This window comes from Gordionus sp. m RMFG-2023, chromosome 4 (genome assembly GCF_954871325.1).
Source record: "Gordionus sp. m RMFG-2023 chromosome 4, tfGorSpeb1-WG-v2, whole genome shotgun sequence".
Classification (NCBI taxonomy): domain Eukaryota; kingdom Metazoa; phylum Nematomorpha; class Gordioida; order Chordodea; family Parachordodidae; genus Gordionus; species Gordionus sp. m RMFG-2023.
In genome coordinates, this window is record NC_088778.1 from 20,756,924 (window position 1) to 20,769,910 (window position 12,987).

The window sequence follows — 12,987 nt, forward strand, 5'->3', positions numbered from 1 at the left end:
AAGAAACGGACGATTTATAGAAAATATTTTAATTCATATTTATTTATTTTTAAATTTGTATCGGCGGCATTTCCAGGATAATATTTTTTGATAATATATTTAAAAAAATTATAGCCCCCACTAACCTAACAAAATTATTTTGCTGGATTTGCTTGAAGTATGTTCCCAAAATTTAATTGTAACAACCATGATCGCTCATTGGTAAATCAGTCTGGACTATTATATTTCAGGACTGTGGATTTTTTAAATTAAAAATATTTTCAATATTTTACTATCCAACTACAGCCCTGGGGTTATCATTTCATATTAAAATATTTTTAAATATTAATTGGCATTTATAAATGTCAATATTTGACGAATGTTATTATGACATGTATAATTTATGAAGTACATGATATGATATGATATGACATATAAACATGAGTGTTCTTCCAATAGTTAATCGCGTACAATCAAAAGAGATTGTTAAAGTTGCTATACAAAAAGAAGGAAAAATACCTCAATTAATAGAATTAAATCAAAAGAAGCCAACTTCTGAAATAATTGAAGAAATTTGCTCAAAGTAGCCATGTTATTTGTTATTTTATAATATTAATAAAATTAGTTGGGATATTAAGGATTGTGCTAAATACTGTTTAGAGTTTTCCGAAAATTCCAATTCAATATTTGTGCATGATAAAGTATCTTACTTTTTTTAAACTTTTATTACTTAAAATTCTAGAATCGTAATGAAATCATAAATGGGACAATATTATCATTGCAATCATCTCCTGTAATATATATTTATATATAATAATTAAATTGAAAACTTAAGTCATTTAAATAAATTTTAATTTACTGCTATTTTTACATTTAATAAAAAAAGTAAAAAGCATCTGTATTCTAATTTAACAACCTAATAAAGAAATAGAATATTGATGATGATCATATTAGCTTTAAATAATACATATATTATATAAATAGTTATATATTCAGGGTGAGACTTTAATGGTTTTCTTGTGATCATTTTATCAATATACTACAGACCTGGCCTGTGGCCCAAAAATATTAATGCTATATTTCCTTCCACCACTGGTGTATCTGGATATTTTTAAGGGGTGTGGGTTTTTATCATATTATTGGATATTTTTATGTCCACTCTTTGAAGACTTTTAGCTGGTTTACATATTTTATATTTTGGTTTTTCATTTTAATGTTTTCCTACTATTTTAAAAAAATTTGTATTTGTCTGAAATCATAATAAATACAAAATGCTTTAATTTTTTATTATTTAAAATACAAAAATTATCTAAAATATTCAATTAAATACTAAATACAAATATTCGCGTTACTGCCTAACCTGTTAAATCATACTTGTTTACTAATTTATACCATTAATTCATTGTAAATTACGTAAGAATTTATAAAAAAAAGAAGTTGTTTTGTTGTTATATTAAAAACTATTATTAACTAAAAATATTTTAGTGAACAAAAGGAATTATAGAAAGGAGTAAAGCATGCAGTGGCTTAGACAAGGGGGTGGGGAGGGTTTCAACGTTTGCATTTGCCCACCGTATGTTTTAAAAATTTTTTAACCCACCCATAGTTTTCAAAAAAATATATACCTGCCTGCCCCGCCCATTTGTTTAGAATTCTTTACCCACCTGCCCATTAGTCTAAATTTTTTTACCCGCCCGCCCATTATTTATAAAAAATTTTAACCCAAGTCCACTTAAAATTTAATAATGGTCATTCTTTCAATTTTTTAAACATCTAATAAAAATATTTCAGCATTACACCTCTACAAAAAGTTTATAATTTAGGAAATTAATTTAAGCATAAAAAAATATTCAATTTAAATTATGAACAATTTATTTGATCAAATAGAATATTTATGAAATAAATGTAAATATAAAATTGATATTATATGTAATTATTATGCAAAAATAATAATGAATCAACATTTTCTGGATTCAAACACGTTCTTTGTTTTAAAAACCTTCCAACAATGCTAAATCCTCTTTCAGAAAAAGCACTAGTTGAGGAATTGCCAATATTTTTTTTTGCTAATCTTGATAGCTTTGGTAAATCTCTTGTGGTTTCCACCAAAGTAGGATATCCATCTGAAGTATATCCTCTTCCTCAAGTGAGATCCGATATGTAAAACTCTTTTTTGAAGTGAGTACGAAGATTAATCTGCCATTCCAAAATAAAATACCGTGCTATTTTCGTAATCGTTTCATGCTATTCGGAATAGTAACAGAACAAAATACTATACAGTTTTATAAACTAGACCTCGAGTTAATATTAGAAACAGATGCATCAAACCAAGAATTAGGAGCTGTATTCATGCAAAAATATGATAATGGTAACGAATTTCCAATAGCTTACACCTCAAGAACTTTACGAGAAGCTGAAAAGAATTATTCTAGAATAGACAAAACAAAAGCAATAATGGCGTAGAAAAATCTCATAAATATTTATATGGACGAAAATTTAAAATTTTAACAGACCACAAACCTTTATTAAAGATATATGGTAATAACAGAGATTTTAGCTCATTAACAAACCAAAGATTATTACGTTGGGTTTATAAATTATCTGTATGCTTATAATATAATGTACATGAATGGCGCTAATAATATAATTGCAGATGCTTTATTGCGAAACCCAATAGAGAAAAATGATGATAGAATAACAAGTGAAAATAAAACAGTGAAATATATAAGAAATCTTACTTATGACACATTAGCTCTATCAAGTAAAGAAATGGTAGAAATATACAAAATCAGATTTACAAGCTTTTAGAACATGAATAGATGAAATAGAAAATTATTACGGTATTTTATTTTGGAATGGCAGATTAATCATTCCGTACTCACTTCAAAAAAGAGTTTTACATATATTGCATACGGGACATCCAGGTATTACAACAATGAAATCCATTACGAGACATTATATACGGTGGGAAAAATTAGATAAAGATGTCGAAAAACTAGTAAAGTGTTCTTCACTTAAATAAAACGATTGGTACAATAAAAAAAGAAATATTGTTATTGATCATAATTAATTATTATTATAAATGTCAAATACTAAAATGTTTTAAATGTCAAAACACTAAATATATTTTAAATGTTAATACTAAATATTAATGTAAAAATTATACTGTTTATAATTAATGTTTTAAAAGTCAAATATGTTCTTACTTGATACCTTTCCATGAAAATACCCAAAAACTATACCATGGACCAATTCTAGTGATCCAATCCCAACCCATCACCGCTTCCATATTCCAATTAATAATCCATAAATCCAATATTTCAACCCTTTCCTCCGATGTCGCCACTATCTTTACCCTACCCATAGCTGCCAACAAGGTTCCATCAAACTGCCTTATTCTCAACCCCTCATTCTCTATCCTTTTTCCAGGCCAAATACTTTGATATCCATTATAACCAATTACCGAACGGGCTGCTCCTGTATCAAATAGCATAGGCACCATTCTTCCCCCCAAATTTATCATGACTCTAGGACAAGGATCATGGACTAACCCCTCTTGTAGCATATTTAATATTCCCACTTGTGACATATTTACTCCTCCCTCTTTATTCGTTTTTCGCTGATTAAATCCCTCCTCCGTCCCTCCTAACCACTCTCCCCGACCTGTACTGCCATTTTTTCACCATCATATAGTCACAAATTCTCACAATCCCTCGCCACATGCCCACCCTTTCGGCATCTAAAACATTCCATATTTTTCCCCTCTAACTCTCCAATATTAATTGCTCGCCCCTCTTCCCCTCTCTCCCGCTCAATAGTCCTCACATTTAAAGCATTTGGACTCATCCCTTTCTGTAGGAAACCCCCTTTGTTATTGTAATTGTTCGCATTACATTCCTCCTTGTTATGCCCAAACCTACCACAACCAGCACATCTTAATCTCTCTTGTCTATTTGGACAATAAGGGGCTATATGTCCTTATTTTCCTCAACCAAAACATTTCGCCTCCCGGCAATCTCTAGCATATGACCTGGTTTACCGCAATTATAACAGCTCTCGAGATTCAAAATTTTGTCTTAATTCTACTCTCCTTCCCCGAGAATTCTCTCTGGGCTCTCTATACGGTCGCAATATTTGATTATTTTAATATTTTGTTTATCAGTGCTATATATATATATTACTGTTTATATCGCTATCCGTCTACCCTTTAATTAAATCTTGAACCGGTAACTAAGTAACTTTGCCCATCATATCCTCTTTTCTATTATGTCCCTCAATGGTCAAAGTTTGTCCTTTAATTCTTACGCTGCGACTCCTTCTCATTCTCCTGCCCTAAACTAAACTACATATCCATATTAATAGTATAACCAACGCTCCAAAAATATTATACTGAACCTCCCAGTATTTAACAAACTTTAAACTTTTCATCACGGCGTTATAAAAAATTTATGATCAATTTCAAAATAAAAATTTTGGTTATCTGTAATGTTAACAAGTAAGATATTATAAGTAACGTAAATAAGCCAATGATGCACATATACATGCACACTTAATAGGTTAATGGATGACAAATTCTTGTAAATTTCTTGTAACAGATTTATGTTTAAAAATATTTAGGCAGCACTTTCTACAATTTTTGATAAATATCGCCTAACAGCTTTATAATTGCAAAAATTTGGGCAGCACTTCCGCGTATCTGGCTTAATTTTTAATTTTTTTGTGAATTTGTCTATCAGAATTATATTTGCAAATATTTGGGCAGCACTTCCGTGTACTAGGCTTAATTTTTAAAATTTTGGGTAAATTTGTCTAATAGATTTATATATGGAAAAATTTGGGCAGCACTTCCGTGTACTATGCTTATTTAGTAAAATTTGCGCGAATTTCTAATATATTTATTTTCGGAAAAATTTGCGCAGTACTTTCGTGTAACAGATTTTTACTGGCCAAAAATTTGTGCAGCACTTCCGTGTACTAGACCTTTGTGGTTACAAACAACCTAATAAAGTCCGAAACTCTCGGATATCCTAACCTAATAACTTCCGAACCAATCGGGTATTTTACACCTAATAACTTCCGAACCAATCGAGTATTTTATACCTAATAACTTCCGAACCAATCGGGTATTTTACACCTAATAACTTCCGAACCAATCGAGTATTTTACACCTAATAACTTCCGAACCAAGGGTATTTTCCTAATAACTTCCGAACCAATCGGGTATTTTACACCTAATAACTTCCAAACCAATCGGGTATTTTACACCTAATAACTTCCTAACCAATCGGGTATTTTACACCTAATAACTTCCGAACCAATCAGGTATACGCGAAGGCGCAAGTAATTGGCCACTAATATTATAAATGTCAAATACTAAAATGTTTTAAATGTCAAAACACTAAATATATTTTAAATGTTAATACTAAATATTAATGTAAAAATTATACTGTTTATAATTAATGTTTTAAAAGTCAAATATTTTCTTACTTGATACCTTTGTTCTTATTCCTTAACCTTTTCTTTTTTGTTTTCAAGAAATCTCAACTAATAATTTTTCCCTTTTTTTCACAAGACACCAGAAATGGATGAATAATTTTTTTTAAAAAAAATATAAAAAACGCAATAATAATTTTATTTCTTTTTTCTCTCTCTCTCTATATATATATATCTATTTAATTAATGCATAATAATAAACAAAAAAAATAATAATTTTTTCTAATTTTAATAGCAATTTTTTATAATATATCACAAGAATGAATGCGCAAAAAAAATCAAAAAATATTAATCACAAATAAATTAAAAGAATGAATGCACAAAAAAAAATATTAATCACAAAATAAAATGCTTATTACACAAAATAACTCCACGCTAACACGATACACATAACAATTATGATTTTCTTTAGTTTGTTTTTGAACAAAAATTTTAAATTTCCTTAACCCGCCCTCCTATTGTTTAAATTTCTTAACCCGCCCGCCCATAGTTTCAAAATTTTTTAACCCGCCCACCTGCCCATTCTCGGAAATTTTTTGGGCGGGCGGGCCGAAACCCCGCCCAATGCATTTCAAACCCCCCCCCCCCTCCTTCTCATAACCATTTTTTATTGCAAATAATTTTATTTAAAACCTGTTTCAATTTAGAAATGAAATATATTTAAAATAAAAAAATAAGAATTTTCAATTTTAAATGATCACATTGTTTAAGGAGTCCGTGCAGACCTCTAGCGACACCCCCTGATTTTAAGTATATTATAGAAAAAATCTTATAATTTAAAAAAATTATTGGATAATGTTGAATTTTTATAATAGTAAGAATGGAACTTTCTTTTTTATAGAAATTTTAATTCCCGAGTTTAATTGCTTATTATTGGTTAATTATTTGTTTATTAAGGCTCGCATTTCAGAAGATGTAATAAAAATATTGAAGGAATATTTATGTGATCAAAATGTGCCAACGCTAAGCATTTCGTCTACGAATATGACATCAACAAATACTAAGGGCATATATCAAGGAACGCTGGCCTCAAAATTAGGAATAATGACCAACTATTATCACATTATCACAAATACCAATAATAATGTTAATAAAAATTTGTCTTTGGCAGGTCTAAACAATGACAATGAACGATACTCTACTTTAAATCATCAAGATGTCGTGGATAATTTACGGAAATTTCTGCGCCTTTGTTCCGATCAATATTTTGCTTCAATATACATAAATGATTATAATGGCCTGTATTATTTATTAATGGCTCTAAATAATGTAATAACGAATGGCTATAAATCTGACAAAGATAGAAGTTTTACCAACCTGTCTTCTTTTTTCTTACTTAATATAAAGGAGTACAAATTTTTAATGAATTTATAGCCATAAAATTAATTTAAAAAAATAATTTCCAAAAATTTTTATTATAAATTTAAGGTCTTTGAAGACAGATTTAACCATGTGTTTAGCTATGAGCATCAACGAATTTTTGCAAAATGGATTACTCGATTGGAATCCAGAGACGCAAAATTTATTGATAAAAGTTTAAATACAGTTTGTTTTTAAATTGACTTATGAAAATTAGATATCTCATTTTTTAAATAATAGAGACATTTTGAAAAATCCTCTTATCATAAAACCTTTCTTGGAAATTATGGAATATTTCTTGATCAACATGTAATTTTATTTTAAAAAATATATATTTTACTATTAAAACCTATATTAAAGACCAGGAAGTTATGATACGATTTCTCAAGAAATAAATATGGGAGCATTTATCGACCTATTACAAATGTAGCATGCTTTAAATTTTATGAAGCTTATACTAATATTATAAATAGCAATGATTATCGTGTACAAATTGGCACTTTACAATTAATCAATGTCACATTGAACAAAGCTCTAGAATTTAAAAAACATGAGGTCTTTTATAATGAATGTCTTTAATATTGATTTTTAGAAGTTTATCAATGAGTTATATGAAAATATCATCGGAGATGTTATTAATAAAGTTTAAGCGGAATTTTGGAATTATAATATTAATTTTTCTTTTTAGGCATTTATCAAAATTAAAATCAACCTAAATAATGAGGTAAGTCAACAATTGTGTATACTGCAAAGGTTTTTACTTTCGAAAATCGAAACTGATATAAATACTAATTTTGATGTTCTGGAACAAGTATTTATCAATGGTAAATTCTTAATTTTATTAGAGATATCAATTTTAGAAGCACAAAGAATTATTAGCTTCAATTAAAATTCATGTCAATGATTATAATGAAATCGATGTCGTACGCGCAAACTCATTGTCCAATTCTGAAGCATTAATTAACATTAATTTAATAAATGACAATTGCGAAGTATACAATCATAATTCACTCTTTCATGTATTTTAGTTAGTTAAACTAATATTCATTGTAATTTGACCTTCATGGTTAATTATAACATTCTTCCTAATTTATTCTTGTAAGATTAATTTATAACTGAACAATTTAAACTTTGATACTGGCACCAGCCATCTCCATTTTTATTCTAAAAAAATTACCCGCCTAGGTCGACTTTTCTAGGTCTTTTTAGGTTTTCACAAATCTTTAGCTAGCACACCCGGTCCGGATTATACAATTTGCTTTTCAACTCCACCCAAAAAAAAACTTTCATTCCTTGAATATTAAAATTCCGGAGAGCAATGAAAATAATTGATCAATCTATGAATAAATTTTCATTTATATAAATGATCTGAAACGACCAAAAGAACAGATATTATTTAACAGCTCGGTTTGAGTGGGGTCATGTAATGATATCTTCGTTTTAAACAATGTTACCATTTAAGTATATATCCCCCTTCTCTCCACAACCTCGGATATTAAGTCATTGATTCTACCATCCTAATATAATAATTTTGTCTAGTAAATATTATATTTTAAAAAACTTTTTTTTGCTAATATTTTACTTTTAGCCGATGTCTGAAATATTGTATACTTTACATCAACCTTACGGGTATCTGGCTATTAAAAATATGAAATATTACTCAACTAATTACAACGCTAATCTATCAAAAGTTAAATATTTTAAATTTTAATTAAGTATTTATATAAATATCTAGGTTATATATGAGAATGTCCTAAAAAATAATTCGTACGGATTTCCAATTTTTAAAACATGTGTTTATATAACCAAAATATTGTGTGAAACACTTAAATTAGGAAAATTTATTAATAGTAATAATCAATAGTTTTATATGCTATAATACCAATGTAGATCAAGAAGATGATATACCACAATATTTTTTAATGTTTTATACTAAACCATATTCTTTTTGCGAATTATTTATCATTATTTTTAATTTATTCCATAAAACTTGGAAAGAAATGAGAGCTTCTTCAATGGAGGATTTTAACAAGGTACGAAACAGATATCATTTTCTAATCGCATCTTTTATATAATCTCAATTGTGTTAAATAATAAAATGTTTATATTTGAGGTCGAAAATATGGAAACGGTCTTTTAAATAAATATTTAGTTTTAAAATAAGTTAAACCCTCATTTAATTTTCTTCATTAATATCTGCTAATTGTAAAATTTTACGTACACTATTTTAAACTTTTGTAGGTTTGTATTGTAATTCACGAGCAACTCAATCGAGCCCTTGCATGCAATCCCATAAGTTTTGACCTTTTAAAACAAAAGTTAAACGAACTATCATATTCAAATTTAAATTCAATTTGGCTTCAAGAACGTTATTATAAAGAGGAATTAGAATCTCAATCACCCGTTATAAAGTTAGACATTTATCAATTAATTTTTTAAGTGAATTATATAAATATTAGAAACTTGTAGGCCTGTACCAAATCCTTGAATAATTATTTTAGAAGACCTGGCAAAAATATAGTTTAGGCGATATTAACATTTAAAATTGTAACTAGCTGATAAATCAAGACAGACATTTAAACAATTAGATACTCATTCAAATTTTCGACTTGAATGACTAAATTTTAACAACTAGGGTCGGGCCTGAATATGGGTGTGTCTGCACGTTTATAAATATCTAATCATATTTTTTAATAGAGAATTAAGGGACCATCTAAAGCCTAAAATTGTAAAATTAGTCCTTGAAAATCGATTTTATTATATGGAATCAGGAACAATTTTTGCTAACTATAATAATAAAAACAATAGGATTAAAGGTATGTTACCATTTTTTGGTTTAAAATAACTTTTTGCTTTTTACAACCTTTAGATAAATATACATACATTCAGTTATCCTCTAATCATAAAACTTTACTTTATTATGTATGCGAGGAAAATAAACTTTGTGAAATAAATCTGAATTTAGTTCAATCAGGTAAACATAATGTTCCTTTGGCTTTAACTTGTACATTTATATAAAAATTTTAATTTAAAAGTAAAAAAAATATTTTTTAATATTTTGCGATTTAAGGGACGAAAAATATTTTCTAAAAATAAAAGGAATAATATATTTTTTGAACTCGAGCTGAAGCCTTTTTTATGGATTTAATTTTGAGTTGATAATAAAAATTAAATCAGGTTTATCATAAAAACTGGCTTACGGTTCAAGTTCTTTTCAAAACCTTGAGCTTTACTAACTTTATATTTTAATTTATTCCGCTTTAATATTATAAATTGAAGTTTATCTCAAAGATATAGCATCTATTGATTGTGGCAAAGATATCCAACAGTTTAAAGATATAAAGAATAAGAAAGTAATTATCTAATTTATTTATATTTTTGTGTAAAATTTATTCCAAGGCACTATTGTCATTGGTATTAATCATTAATTTGAAAAATGATCTGGGATATATTAATCTTATTGCTCCTGATATTCAATCGGTAAAAAAAAAATATTATATGCTAAAATGATATTTTAGTTAAATAAATGGATGGATGGACTATCTTTTTTGATAGGAGAAGAAGTATAATTTATATATATATATTAATGTTGAACATCATAAAAATATTTGCAACAGATTATGAGTCATGAATTCAAAAATGACTTGGAAACTCTTTTGAGTATGGAAATTAAAGTACATTTGTTAGAGATACAAAATATTGTTTTACAAGATACACCGCCTGATATACCAAAAGATCCGCCTCATTATAATTTTATATCTTTATTATAACTTTTAAATATAATTACTTTAATATATATTAATATCATAATGTAAAGATATTACTAAATTTTATATTATAAATTATCAGGATGTGGAAATAAAAATTAAAAAATACGAATTACTTGACATTTTACAATATTTAAAAATAAAAAAAAATTTCATAATGCCATGGTTTAAATTTAAAAAATATATTTTTTGTTGTAAAATTTTACGTTTAAAAAATCAAGGCTATAATATTTGAAATTTTGGGCAAATTATTTTGTCTATTTCGGATTTCTTACAAATTCACACCAAGACGTTTACACAACAGGCAAGACCACGTTTGCACAAGATTTTTTGCAAGAACCGGCAATCATTTCTTGCACTACTATAGGTGTCCGCATTCTAGCATCTAAAACCCATTTTGAATGCATCATTTCCCTTTTGAAAAAAATACTGACTCTCATGACTTGGATAATTTTCTACTGTTTGGTCACAGAGCCATTAAAACTCCTAATATTAATATCAAAATATCCTTTACGCAAGTTAGAAAACTAATGTGTATGGCAAATTTTTCAAGACCAATGAATCAGAATGCCCGAGCTAAGATAAGAAAACATTAAATTACCATTTAAATAAAATTGTGATTCGTAAGAAAATCTAAATATAAAAAGAGCACTACTTGGTAACTTCAACCTAAGCTGTAGCTCAATTCAACATGACAATAAACCAACAATTCCTTAACAATCAAGTATCACACAGCCGTTTGATCTATCATATAATTAAAACTTATTATCAAATGAGTTATCATAAAAAAAGCTCAAAAATTCAATCCTTTAATTTCAAAAGGATGCAACCAACGTGAAGATATATGGTCTATCTTTTTGCAAAACTTACCCCTTCCATATTAATGACCAAATACATTTGCCCCCTCACTTTACTGTGCAACAAATATTGTTGTTAAATAAACGCCTCGATTTGGCCAATTTTTACCTAAGCCTTCCTGCCCTCTATGAGTTTAATCACCAAGCTTGCCTAATATTTTTGTCAAAATATTGGGTTAGCCGTTTTTAAAAATCGAGCCATTATTAGCAACAATGCATTTGGTGATATTTTACAATTTTTTTTTTGTTATCATTTGGGGCCAAACTAATTGCCCTCAACAAAACTAATCGCCATAGGAATAGTCTCGAATAACCACAAAAATTATCTCGACCCGGTTTGTTGGTTTTGCTTCTGTTCTTCTTGAATCACGCAGCTAGGTGTTGGTATAAAAGGTGGCTGTGAGGCAGGGGTTCATGCTGCTCGAATATATATTTTAAATAATCCCTCAAATACATAAATAAAATAGGCTTTTACATTGCCTACAATACACTTCATATGAAACATTTTATCAGGAATCCAAACTATGCTATACGAATACTAAATTATTTGTTTTGTTACAATGCGAATAAAAAATCAATTGAATAATTCTTTTATTCGAATCAAATTATTCAAATAATTTGATAGAAAATTTGAATCATTCGGAATAATCATTAGTTTTTTAATAAAATTTAATCATTTGTCATTTCTATTTACTTATAAATCTGACAGGTGTATGTGACCAACATGTACATGAACTGCTTGAAGGATTTTTATGTTGAAACTAATTTTCTGGCATAAACCGCATGTCTTATAAAGAAGAAATAATAAGAAAAACACCTTAGCATTAAATTAATATGCATTTTAATTTCTTTAACTTGATTGCCATGTTTTTTATCATCAGTATAATAATTTTTAGTTTAAATTTAACGTGTAAAAAAAATGTTAAAAAATCCTGTCATTATATTTTTGTGTAAATTATTTTATATATTTTAAAAAAATATCGAATTGAATACAAATGTTAAATTAGCAAATCGAACATGAATAGTGAACTATTCATATTCGTTTTTGAATAGGCATAGTTTTACTCATAAAACCGAATATTAAATAAATTCCTAAAATTATTGCTTTGAAATATTCAGAAAAAAATATTTAGACATGACTTAATTAAAATGTTGACTTTCGTGCGTGAATGAGTGATAGAATAAATAAAATCAAAGCCAATTTGTTTATTACTAATAAATTTTGATATAATTTAGTTATTATATACCTCGTCCTAGCTAGACTAAATCAGTTCAAATTTCGCCATTAATATTATCAAAGTAAAAGTCACTAATTTAGAAACCAATTTTAGATAACTAAATTTGGGAATCATATGTTATTAAAACAATAGGGGGGATAAAAATGTAATTAATAAAAAGAGTTCTACTTGCATATTTCAGCATATAATTTTTTAAATAAAACTATTTAATCAGATGTAAACATTTTAAATTAGTTTGGAATGCTCTTGGGAAAACGAACACTATATTCGTAACTTATTTAATTGAATAAGGAC

At 27.5% G+C, this 12,987-nt stretch overlaps 1 protein-coding gene across 2 annotated transcripts; it reads left to right on the forward strand.

The window, feature by feature from the left end:
- The first annotated feature begins 374 nt into the window (after positions 1–374).
- Positions 375–10,695, forward strand: LOC135928090 (engulfment and cell motility protein 2-like). 2 transcript variants are annotated; one of them, XM_065464422.1, is made up of 21 exons: positions 375–562; positions 605–680; positions 722–772; positions 6,370–6,821; positions 6,901–7,006; positions 7,049–7,140; positions 7,192–7,257; positions 7,305–7,386; positions 7,424–7,474; positions 7,520–7,642; positions 7,692–7,823; positions 8,420–8,521; positions 8,567–8,681; positions 8,722–8,864; positions 9,073–9,242; positions 9,529–9,647; positions 9,701–9,805; positions 10,111–10,184; positions 10,231–10,311; positions 10,350–10,394; positions 10,449–10,695. In XM_065464422.1, the coding sequence occupies exons 1-21, from the start codon at positions 420–422 to the stop codon at positions 10,599–10,601; spliced, it is 2,481 nt and encodes an 826-aa protein (XP_065320494.1). In that variant the 5' UTR covers positions 375–419; the 3' UTR covers positions 10,602–10,695. The 2 variants fall into 2 exon arrangements, with proteins under 2 accessions (XP_065320494.1, XP_065320495.1); XM_065464423.1 differs by lacking the exon at positions 375–562 and adding an exon at positions 6,184–6,222 and having other exon boundaries at positions 645–680.
- The last annotated feature ends 2,292 nt before the right edge of the window (positions 10,696–12,987 follow it).